The sequence below is a fragment of the Monomorium pharaonis genome, chromosome 9 (genome assembly GCF_013373865.1).
Source record: "Monomorium pharaonis isolate MP-MQ-018 chromosome 9, ASM1337386v2, whole genome shotgun sequence".
Taxonomy (NCBI): Eukaryota; Metazoa; Arthropoda; class Insecta; order Hymenoptera; family Formicidae; genus Monomorium; species Monomorium pharaonis.
In genome coordinates, this window is record NC_050475.1 from 4,031,001 (window position 1) to 4,044,115 (window position 13,115).

A 13,115-nucleotide genomic window follows, 5' to 3' on the forward strand; every position below is an offset into this window, starting at 1 on the left:
ATTCGAGCGTGAAATGTTATTCTTCAATGCCTCGTCTACACATTTGCAGCATTCAAAACGCTGCAAAGTATGATTGTGATATTAGTCAAGACATAAAATAAACGTGAAGATGTAAAATTCTTCATGAGTTTTATTGATGCATTATTTCATTATAAAAAGGACTACTTAACTTTTATGTTAAATTTCTCTTTTACCTGGCAACATACAGTAATGCACGAATATATAATCCCTATGTTATTTATCATGCATAATAAAGTACAAATTTTTCGGTTCAACAATTTTTTTTTGTTTTATGCGCAAGATAAACTATATAATACATATTCGCTGATGCGCGATCGTCTTCCTTTCCTCGGTAGACACATACGGACTGAATTGTAAAATCTCGTTTATTGTTATTCGTTTATGTTAAATCGCGTTCAATAACTGACAGAAAATCTTTTGACATGTGAGGAATGGAACAAAACGGAATATGCCATTATGCTTGGTTTCTAAATTTTAATTATTGTATTTCTTTCCAGGAAGACACGACATACGCTATCATTAAATAACGGCATTGTGTAACAGCAAAACATTGTCGATAAATTTGACTGTACAAAAACTCTTCTTTAATAAATTATATTGCAACGTAAATTTGTATCACATAAAAAATTCGTAAATGAAACAAAATTTATAAATAAATATTGTTGATTTATAATTAGTAAGAAGAACTTACTCTCTAAATCGGAATCTATGTATTAGTCACTGAAAAACAGTGAGTAATCTGTGATTTCGGTAATTTCTATAGTTATAATTATATAAATCAGTGATATATGTATGTATCTTTCGACGAATACTTTGGTTTCGGTCAAGAAGATTACTCTCCTCTTAATCGAAATCATTGAAAGACAGCGAATTATCACTGATGATCATAATTATAACATTGCAAATGAGTAAAATCTCTCTGATTCAGATTTAGACAGTGCATATTAAATTTATTTTAAAAATAAGATAAACCTTCCATACATAACCAAATTTACTAAGATTGACGCAAGTAAACAAGAGCATCTTCCTATTCTAGGATTCTGCGTTTCCTTACTATCGTTATCAAGCATCCTCATAAGTATGTCTAAAATTATTTTATTATATTTACTTCAATAAAGACAACGATCGGGATATATAACAACAGATTTAGATGCGTTTGAAGAAACCATTACAACTATAACATTAACATTAACTTCGTTAAACAGGATAATTGCTAATGCCGCTTATGACATTAAAAAATCGTGCGAGGTTAGTTAGTTAACAATCGATGTAGTCAAATAAATTATTATAATTTTTGGCAAACTGTAAAACTTATAAAAGAAATTTATAAATACTATAAATTTTTTGATATATTGAGAGATTGCAAGAAATTATAATTAATTGCACAAAATTATGAAGAAATATAAGAGATTACATTTTCAGTTTTTTTTTTCAGTTCATTTTTTTACTACTCGTAATAAAATCCTCGATATCCAACAATCGAATGCAATCTTCTCTCGGACCGAGTTTTTCCATTCTCTATTAGAGGATACTTGACCGTTTAACAGTCTCTCTGTACAATATATATGGTAAGCATGACTATGACGTTCTATTAACGCACGTTCTTATGACGAAGAAACGTGTTTCCTAATATGCGCATAATTATTGACGCAAAATATTGGCTCATATTCTCATTCCGCATTTAACTAAGTTTATTGAATAACTGGTTTTCGTTCATTTAATAACTTTTTACTCATTAAAACACAATTTCTTACATAAATTGCGTCTATATATACAAGTGACAGTAAATTAATAATAAAAGCCGTTTTATTATATGTTTGTAAAGTAAAACAGAGATATATTTGTTAATCTAATGAAGAAAAAAACTACAAAAAGTACAATTAAAAAGAGGCACGTAAATTATGTCTACATATTTTAAATAATACACTAAGTAATATTTAGTTCACACATATAATACAGCAATATTTTCGTGTAAGTACGCGATATGAGAATATGAGCTATTTTTTAGAAAGACCAATCAAATCAAAGCACAATTTTTGTTTGCTGTCAGTAAAGACACAATCAATTTTCTTACCAGAGAGATTTGTGTAGTGTTTCAATTAATGATACATAAATATGTCTTTCAGTAAATACGAATATGTCTTCGATTAATAAGAATACTCTCCTCTTATTCAAAATCTTTGAAAAACAATTAAGAAATTATTGTTAAGAATACCTTGAGTTGGATTGGTCTTCCGAGTTTCTCTCAAAAGTTACCGATTAGATACGAGAGTATCCCTTCGCAATTAATTTAATTTACAACGTCTCGTTCGCAAGTGAAATTTGTCACTACGAGCACGTTTGTATGTCTAACGATTACGTCAAGATCGTCGCGTTCGATATTTATGATCAATGCCATAATACGAGTATCAAACGCGAAATCGACTAAAATACGATGTGACGACTTGCGCGATTATTATCAAAATTATTTCAAATTTTTATATCTAAAACATTATCGCGATTGACTCAGCATGATCATTCGCATATGAATCCGCGCGCCATAAAGAACGTTTCGATCTTATGCGGAAATTTATAACTTTGATATCGAGAATTTGATCGATTTAATTGAAGCTGATCGCTAAAATTATTATCGAGAGATTAAATACAGGACTGATTTCCCTCACACGTTTAACACTAATATATTGACATCAAACGCGTGTATATAACGTATAGTAATTTAAACATAAACAAGAGGAACTATATTAAATGTATTAATAAATTGTTATCTGAAATTATGATTCTAGAAAAATATGCAATGTTTTTACATAATTTTTAATGTTAAACGTGAAATTCCTGTATATCTGAATTACTTTACGATAAATAATATTTTTGTTTTATATATTTCTCTAACTTACCAGACTATTGGATTATTTGTATTTTCTAATTAAGAGATATCGATAAGTTGACTAAACAGGTTTGTGCGTACCATCGTTATATTAATGTATTACAGTAATTCTGCCAATTTAACTAATTAACTAACGATTAACTAATTCCGTATTTTTCTAGATACGATATATAATACTACACAAGCGGATTTCATCGTTTAACATTAAGTGTGTTATGTGGTAACTATACTTTTAAAGGAGAGCAATTATGGGGTATTTCCAATAATCACCATATAAAATGTTATACAAAATAAGACATTAAAAAAATATATTAACTCAGATTTTTTTTCTGCAAAATCTTTGAGCAAAATTTCACTGAATTAGTAAGTATTAAAATTCTTTACAATATTATTTAAACAAAATCACTAAATTTTAAACAAGTTTTTTTTAATTTGGAAACCGTAATATTATTTAAAAAAATGTCTTTACAGCTAACATAATATATTACCTTGTAAAAATTATTAAACTGTAGTAACACGTTATAATATATGACTTCTCGTGTTTAAAACCTTCGGAAATACCCATTCCTTCGGTGAAATGAAGAATGAGAATTCATTCGATCGTTTCATAAATTCTTTGTCTAAGCGTGTCGCAATGGAGCTACCGGAAGTTAATGGCATCGGGGAAGACAATAATCGCAGAGAGGCAGCCATGATTAACTCTAGTGGAATTATTATCTACATAATGTATGCCACACATTTCGATCGCTCGAGTTTCGTCATTGAGAGAGCTTATAAATCGAATTTTACAATCTTACAATTGCACAGAACCGAAATATGCATACAATGGCAGAAGATTGTATCGATACTTTCATTAAATAAATTTGTACTTCATATACATGGAATTTCATAAAAATCTAGGTATAAAAAATAATTGCTTGTTGAGTTGTAAGCGTTTCACACTCACAATTGAAACGACAAAATTATTCACATGACATTATGAATTTATTTTTGAAGGAGACGAAATAAGAACGGTCTGATGGCATATTATTTGTGATTGCGCTTCGTTGGGGTAAATCAGATTATTTTCCGCGATAAATTTCTATGATACGATCCTGGTCCACGTATTCGAAAATATGAGGCGCGTCCATTAGGATCCCAATGGTACCCGCAGTCGTTACTAAAAAGAATATATAAAGTTGCAGTCGATCGATCACCATTGCGACGTATTTCCAATCCTCCCTTGTCTGGAAGAGAGATATCGAGAAGAGGGTATTTAGGGAAACGATTATATATCATCTGAAAAGTGTTATGTTTCTGCGCGTAGAAATTGCGAGGCACTCACCTGTATATACAAGTCCTCATTCCTGAGATGCTCCGCTATAAACTCCACGGCCTCGGTGGCCTTGCTGGCTTCGGGGCTGAGCAACACTGAATCCGAACTCTCGGATCCTCTTCTATCGCCCATACCTTCCCCTGCTCCAGCACCGCTGGAGCTACTCGTGGTGTGATGAACCTTACGATTAATCTTGCAATTCGGATGATGCAGATCGGACAGCTCCATCACCTCCATCTTCGATTTCGCCAGTGAAGCTGGCAGATGCTTCGGGACCTCGGTCGGACTTCCCGAGTATGTAGCGGCTGGCAGTGTTACGTTTGGTATCTCCATCATCCATCTAAAAAAAGTAATATTCGTTTTACTCGAGTAGTATTCTGTAAAAGCAAATTAAAAATCCTTACAAAGCTTCAGCGACACGTTTAGATAATTATTGTAAACAAAATCTATATTGTATATATTTATACGTTTATCAAATTTATGTCTATTAGAACTTATACATTTCATACTTTTAATTAATATTATCTTAATTACTATGATTATTATTTTTAATAAAACATAAGTATTATTATATTCTAATTAATTTTTCACAGATCTCTTAAGAAAAAGTCCATACCTCAACCGCGTCTTCTTTGGTCGTCTCATGAACAACATTATTGGTAGATATTTAAGAAAGATCTTGCGTATGAATTGAGGCATCCTGTGAGTCCTCGGCCCGCGAAAGTTCCAGTTGATGATGATCACAGTCACAAGGATACTGACAGTATTCATGATGAAAGTAAACAGCAAATATTTGGCTATCAATGGTAACACCAGCGAAGTTGGTGGTAAAATTTTGCTGACTAACAGGAGGAACACGACCAGTGATAGAAGAATGCTAATGCCTAGAGTGACTTTCTCACCGGCCTCCGCCGGAAGGTAGAAAACGAGCACGCAGAGGAAAGAGATCAGAACTGTCGGCAGTATCAAATTCACCGTGTAGAAGAGAGTCTTCCTGCAATAGCAATAGGAACGTTTGTGTAATATAAAATTATTATGTAATTAAATCTTGCATTATAGTCATAAAATACAGAAGCTGTAATTAAAGCCGAAAGTGGAATTGAAATAAGGATTAGAAATAAAACACTCACCTGCGGATAATTATGTAGAAAGTAATGTCCGTTTCTGTGGGAAAATCACCTTGGTAAGTGTTGAGATATGCCGGGACGCTAATAATGTCCCATGTGCCGCTCTTCCAATAGTCAGACAGATCGACGAAATTCTTATCGTTGTAGAGCGCGAGAGAGACTTGGTCGCCGTTGAAGGTCCATGAGCCGAACTTCATGATGCACGTTTGTTGATCAAATGGGAAATATGTTACATCGATTGTGCACGAGCTCTGATAAATTGCTGGAGGTACCCAAAGCACTTCGCCGTTCGGGTATATCAGCACGTTGCTCTTATAACGAACTTCATAATTACCGTCAGCGCTAAAAACAAAGTAAATATAAACATTATAAATGTGAACCTTTGAAGACGTACGTATGAATTTATATGACTAATTTTTTTTGAGAAAAAAAAATTTTAATTAAATTGCCGAGACATCTTTGACCAAGAAATGGAGAACTAAACGTTGTTTTATACTCACGGTTAATTAAAATAACTTTAAAGTAGTGGCAACTTTTAAATAATCTATTTAAAATGTTAATACTAATATAAAAATATAATGTTGATATTAATATAAATATATGCTTCAATTTTTTTCTACAAAGCTACTTTTTATAAAAGCGGTTTTTATGTTGACATAAAAACTTACGTAAGCTATTAAATGACTCATACACGATCGATAAAGTTTTCACGTTTAGTAAAGTATACAAATAAATTTTCTAATATATTCATACTTATTGAATAAGACTATGTCCGGTTTCCACACTTTGTCGGGTGGTAATCTGAGGACACCGATACCGCCGTAATCAGCCTCATCCCATTGCAGCTGATAATCCATCCATACAAATCTCAACCATACGTTCGATTTCATAATCTGATTCTTCTCATTCTGAAAAATTTTATGAATTTTATACGATGAAAATTTGTTTTTTGTTTATGTTTAATTATGTAATTTAAACGTGCACAATTTCCTGCGTCATCTGGTCCATTCGCGCCAAAATGTAACAGTAATGTAGCAAGAAAATCTCACCACATTGATCAATTGCACGAAGGCGAGGCCAAACCTCACGTGCACTTTCTCCGTCATATTTTGCACTGGTCGGATGAGTTTATTGTATCCTCTGAACAAGTCTCGCACCAGTCTCTCCTCATCCTCGGAGCACAGACCTGCAAGTAAGGCGATTAATGCGATTAACGGAAATAAACAATTCAATGGAACTCCGAATCGCGTGAGACAAATCCCGTAAATTATAAATTTGCACGTCGCCTTCTCACGTCGTTACTCCACTTTCTTCGCGGATGTCGAAAAAATTATTTGTTATTCTTAACCGAACGCTGCACTTTTTCTGCGAGGCGCGACACTTTTTCAAGCTTCACTCCGTCGCTCCGGAAACGGGGAACTTACCGACGCACAGGATCGCCGAGATCAGGAATAGTCGCACGAGACGCAGGCAAAAATACATTTTGGGCGGGTTCGTTGTAGGGTTGGTTGTGGTCCCACCCGAACACTCGAACGCGCCGCGAGCACAGCCGCCACCACCGCCGTACCTCCACCGCCACCACCACGGATCAATATAGAAGCGCAGACGCTGGCGAATAATTGCATTTCCTTCCTTGCAACCCGACACACCGAACCCACCCTCGTCGAGCAGTTGCGATCCTCGTCATTGTATACACCCTCACGATCTTCGAAGATTTATCGTCGAAGACATCGGTGAAATTGCCGTACGATCACTCAGCAAAAAGGAATGTTGTCGGGGGGAACGCGGAGAAACATCATCGGGCGTAGCGAGATTTTCAACGCGCCAGAGCAGACTGAGTTACCCTCGAAGGGTTGGCAGCTAGGGGTGGTTGGCCGTTCTTGCAGCGGATGCGCTGCTTTACCGAGGGATTCTGGACAAGTCGCGGAGAATAGAGTTGCATAGAGGGGAATCGATCGAATTCAATGTTGATTTTTGAACCCTGCTGAGAAAGTTTTCATAGAAAACTTTTTCTTTCGCAGCAAAATGATTAAATTAAGATTTTCATAAGAAAGAGGAAAACAAAATTTTTTTTAATTATTTTAAATAATTTTGTGTACATAAAAAAACAAGAATAAAGTATTAATTAAATTTGTTTACTTAATAATTATTATTGCATTAATAATATGCGGTCATGTATATTTGTTCTTATTAATTACAAAATTTATGCTAACGAAAATGCATTATTGATACATTACTGATTTTGATCTATAATTAATATGTTAACATATTAATTAATACATTTTATAATTTATACATTTTCTACATAACAACAAAAATCTAACTTTATATATAATAATTATTATACATGGAGAGTCTTTAACGCAATCTCGTTTCGGCTAATTAGTTGAAATTGCCTATATTATGTATAACGTATAAACGTTCGGCTCCACATACTTTGAAACTTATATATGGAAAACGCTATGCTGAGGCTGCAATTATGAATTATCTATTAGTTTCCTAACTTTTCAGTGACATATAATCCGCGTCGCAGTGAAACGGCAATATTATGCACAAGTTCGAAATTGTTTGGAAAACATGCGCCTATTTGAGAAAGTTTCTTTGCACATTGTCATTATTATGTTAACGAATGCACAACGCGATATCCGTCATGTGATGAATGTGTATAATTATCAACTACTACCGAAATATAATATAATCAGTGTTTTTGCCCCAAGAAATTTAATGGTTCCGAGCCGCGGCTTTTGCAGAGTTTTCCAAATTGAATTTTAAATTTATCGTCATTTACATTTCTATTAGCTCGTTATTCATGCATTACCTTTTTATAAAACCCGATCATCGGGTGGAACTTAACGCAGAGATTACAAGTGCAGTGATTTTATATGGTAATTAAAGAAATTTTGGATAAATGTTTTTAAAATAATCTACTGTTTACTCGAATTTACTTAAAAAAATTTATATAACTATTATAATTTGTTTGTTAAATAAAAAATAATTAAATGTACAAAATATTAAAAAAAAATTGTTATATATTAGACAAATAAATATTATATTAAAAATATTATATACATGTATAGAGAGAGAGAATTTTCGTCGCAGTAAGGATTTCTCACAAAAAACATTAATAATTTACAAATTACAATTTAACTCTAATGTAACAGTTTTCTACACGATTCTTGTTCACTAGCCACTGGGTGGAATATCTATCCAACTAATGCCTGTACTAGCTATACCAACAATGCTCCAGCTAAGTTTGATCATTGGCGTGTAACGTTGTGCTATGGTAAACGCTGCTATTGGCATAATATTGGAATAAGAACATACGGAACAGGATTGATACGACATTATATAGTTGAACTAGTACTTTGAAGATATTAGTGTTATTGGAGGATATTGATGTAATTAACATTGGCAGATATTGGTTTGAACCAATAATTAATAGGGAGAGATCTCAATACTCCGTTTCTTAGATTAAAATATTATTTGCACGTAAGCAAAGATTTTGCACTATATTAAGCCGCCATTGTTCTTAAATTATTTCTAACACTGTTTTGCATTAATATTGCAGGTTCGCCGGAATTAATGACGAAATACCACAGTGGGATGTTCTGATTAATAGTCAGCGAAGAAAATATTATTGTCTGGTTGTCACTACTGAGCATTGAACTCATTCGACAGTTTCTCGATGGATTTTTACAGCACGGAAGCGCCATAAAATTCCATATCGCGAAAGTGCACATTGGCAACTGCAGACGGATTTAACGGCGTCGTACGAATCACGTCAGGAGCAATCAACGGCAGTTCAGTTGACCAGAAACAATAACTCCGGAAACTCCAAATAGAGGGATCGGCTATAATAACGGTGCGCTCAGTAAAATAACGGGCGGGCAAAATCGGTGGTGTATCGCACCTCACACAGGAAACAAAGCCAGTCGGTCCGCCTGCATGCCACTGGGCCGTGCATGCAATGCGCGCTGGTCCACCGCAAAGCTACACGCGCGCACGCGACCGTGTATATGTATGCATCGGTACATGTTATTGTTTGATCAAGCGACGCCCGCGATGCAACTGCATCGAAGTAGACCATGTATGACGAAGCACACAACTTGGCCCGTACTCATCGTACTGCAACGAAACTGCACGCAGCGTCCGCTTTTTCGGGAAAATATTTGCAGTGACAAGCACGGTTCGCTTTCTCTGCCTCGTATATGCCTTCGCGTTCGTCGCGCGGAGAACTCTTCAAAGTCTAACTGTTCGCGCTCAAAGCGTGGTGTAACGAATTTCGAAACTCGACGTAGCTCAACATGAATTTGTTTTATTTTTATTCGAACATTGTTGTCTCTCTCTCTCGAGATTTTGTTTTATAAATAACATTAAAAAAAAAAGAATTATAAAAGATTATAGGGAAAAAGAATGATAGGAGATTAAAAAAATTTAAATAATAAATATAAATTTAAGCATGTGCATTGTAACTCGCTGAAAATAATTGGTTACATTTTTTTTTTTTCAGAACCGCCATGACATCGAAAAATAATGCAATATTGATTAGATTTCACGCACCTATTATTCGCAATTGCACTTTTAGAAGAAAAATAAACTTTTATCGTTTAATCATAAATATAGATGCAGTTTTGTTTAATTCTTTAATAAAACGAGACAAATGGATTTATCTTTTGCTTGGAAAAGCATAATCTCTTTCGGAGGATCATTCCTGTGTATTACGGTGAACCACTTCTCGGTATTAGCAATGTAGTTTTTTTTTTCCTTTAATTTAATGGACATACATAGCCACACGGCCATATCCGCGTTTCTTTCTTTTTTATTTTTATTTTTTAGGTCGTGCATTTAAAGTGGCCACAGTCGCTGGCTTAAAGCTACTCGCTCGTACTCACGGTAGAGTGAAGTAAAAATTTTCACATACGCGAAGGCGCGCATTTCACGGCGCGTGCGATTTCATAAAACCCCTCGCGCGTCGTCGCTCATTGCGTAACCATGGAAATTCAGTGGCGATAAAACGCGTCGGGTTTTATCACCCGTAATGTAGAAAAATGCATAAACTACACGGCACGTCGGGGTTAGCCGTAAAAAACGCGTTACTTCTATATTAAGGCGCCACGGCTGCAGCAAGACGCTCATACGCGAGTTACGATCGGATCGATTATTTCGGCATACATATAAATCAACGAGATTGAATTTTTTCATCGAAGACTATTTGTTTTAACAAATTACCTTCTCTCCACTTTCTTCATGTAAGACTTCATGTTCTCATCGAATTAAGCAAAATGACGTTTTTATACGTAATTTTTTAATTAAAATATTATAATTTTAATTTTGGTAATCGCACATATAAATTGCATACATAAATAGCGTCAATAAACTTGCTTTATATTTTCAAAAACACTTCAAACACTTTCAAATGTATAATAATTTATTAAAGCTTATAATTAATAATTGCGATATGATGCGTAGAGCAAAGAGAGAAAAATTATGAAAATATTTGTGAAAATTATTTTGAAATCATTTAAAATTAAAAAATTTGGAATTAGTGACACATTTTATAATATAATATATTTATTTTTATTTAAAAAAAATGCAATTTTGATGATAAATTTAGGTCACTTATCTATGAGATTAATTTTTTCATGCAGAGTAGCGCATGCAACGATGAAACCTGCAGAATCTAATGAAAAATCTTATTTGTTTCACAGAGACAAAGAAGGCTTCAATAGAGCTAATTAATGCACCTTTTGTCAAGTTTGCATTTGTTCGCGGCCATTGTGCCACTCTTAAGTACTTAAATGGGCTCTCCCGTGAAACTGGCTACGTTTGACAATTCATTTGAGTAATTTATTTTTTTATTACAATCCAAGAGGAAGGTCGCATTGTTATGACTTGCGATCACAGCCGAGTAAAACCCACTCTCTTTGTTCTATAAAATATGCTCGAACGTGGTTAGACGAAATCGAAATTTCGCCATAGAAGATGAGTCTTTGTTTAATCACTTTATTAAAATATAAGACGCAGACCTTTTAAATTTTCTAAAAAAATTTATACAAAGAAAAAACAGGAAATTCTAAAAGCTTAAAAGAAAACGCAAACGATTTTATAGTAAAAAGCAACGCGTTTCGAAAATTAATTTTTCTAAAATATTATTAAAGAGAGTGTTTGAATGTGAAATATTTGTCACATTTAATATTCACAGATTTTTCGTAATAATAATTATTTTATTCACTCTCAGAAGTATACATTTTATGGAACTATTTTATATCTTTATAAAAGATTTGTAAAAATTATATTATTGTTAATAAGAAAAATATAACTTTTATGTCCTCTTTTCTGAATTGTGATTCAGGATTCTGTTCATCTGAAGATTGAAGTGTAAGCCTCGTTGAAATTCTACCTCGTGACGCAAGCTCTGATAGCCGTTAAATTTGGGAGATCAAGCGAGTAACGAGCGGGGTTACTGTCAATCTTCGCGTAAATCGCAGACAAATGACCACTTCAGCATATGTCCAGCCGGCCCCTTTGTCTTCGTGAATATCGTTCGCCTATCGATCCCGCGCCGGTCAATATCTCGAGGTTCTCAATTAACCACCAAGCTGCAGATCCAATGTTCCCGTGGCAAACGCCTTAATCCTTCCGCATCCAGCTAGACACGTACATTGGCTTGTCGGTTGATCAAACCGACTCTATTAATTGGCTCTGGCAAACTCGAATGCGGATCAAAGCTTTTGACAAAGCTCCGCGCACAAATTTCTGCCATAGTACAGCAATAATCCGGTAAGACATTTTTATTATTAGAGCGATTTAATTTTCCCAAATAAAAATATAATAACTTGTTTTATTACATACCTAATTAAACATCTGCGCGAATTAAATCAAGAATCAAATAAAATTTGAATATATGTATCTAAATATTGTTAATAATACGTAATAAATGTACGTAACAAAATACATAGTAGACGTACTAAAATAAAATATTGAATTTTATTCGATGCATTTAAAGCATATAAAACATTATTATGTAACTGAGTAATATCCTTCTGTTTTAGTACAGAGATTAAATTATCTGACAATATTCTTTAATTGATCATATAATTATGCATTCACTTTATAATTAGCAATTTAAAAAGCGTAAATTAAAATATCGAAATTACCGACGGCTTTGATGTTAAATATTAAAAGCTTTTAATCTACGAAAGTAAAATTTGCAAAGTAATAATGTAATAACGTATGAATATAAAACAACTGCGACAAACTGAATAGCCAACAAAGCATCCCGCTGATCTCCGGACGTAATGTCGATCTAATAATTTGTGCCAGTGGTATGTCGTCGGTCAATTGTTAATAAATCGCAACAAATAATCGGAAGCTTCGCGCTGCGGATCGATCTGCCGACGGCAGAGTCCCGTCGCACCATTAGATAAATCGTCCGTTTGACAAACAACACGGCGAAAGGACAAACTAATTTAATCTCAGTACCCGATGCATCTCGGCATTTCTCATATTTGCCCATGTCGAAATCGAATTGCGAGCGCGCAATCGACGTATGGCGCGCACAGCTCGATATTTACATTTAGCGGCGGCAAATAGCAGACACCGGAGGTATAGATCCGGGAAGTTCCACAAATTTCCAATGTGTGGAGAATCGCGCCAAATTGCTGACATGAAACGCGAAATGACGTTACCAAATCGAAACTGACAGTCAGTGCAGACGCGAGACTCCTTTAAGATCGATCTCATGCTACGCGAACTGTCTAGTTACAGT

General features: G+C 34.3%; 1 protein-coding gene and 1 long non-coding RNA gene across 2 annotated transcripts; one reads left to right on the forward strand and one right to left on the reverse strand.

The window, feature by feature from the left end:
• Positions 1-112: 112 nt before the first annotated feature.
• Positions 113-7,121, reverse strand: LOC105836321 (acetylcholine receptor subunit beta-like 1). Its single transcript, XM_012680264.3, has 7 exons — positions 6,772-7,121; positions 6,397-6,533; positions 6,101-6,255; positions 5,351-5,689; positions 4,837-5,214; positions 4,230-4,560; positions 113-4,131 (listed from the first exon to the last, which is right to left on the reverse strand). Exons 1-7 carry the CDS (start codon positions 6,827-6,829, stop codon positions 3,967-3,969), a joined length of 1,563 nt encoding a protein of 520 aa, XP_012535718.1. The 5' UTR covers positions 6,830-7,121; the 3' UTR covers positions 113-3,966.
• Positions 7,122-7,466: 345 nt separating this feature from the next.
• On the forward strand, positions 7,467-9,714 carry LOC118647301. Its single transcript, XR_004964611.1, has 3 exons — positions 7,467-8,232; positions 8,535-8,836; positions 8,916-9,714. It is a non-coding gene; the product is annotated as an uncharacterized LOC118647301 (long non-coding RNA).
• The last annotated feature ends 3,401 nt before the right edge of the window (positions 9,715-13,115 follow it).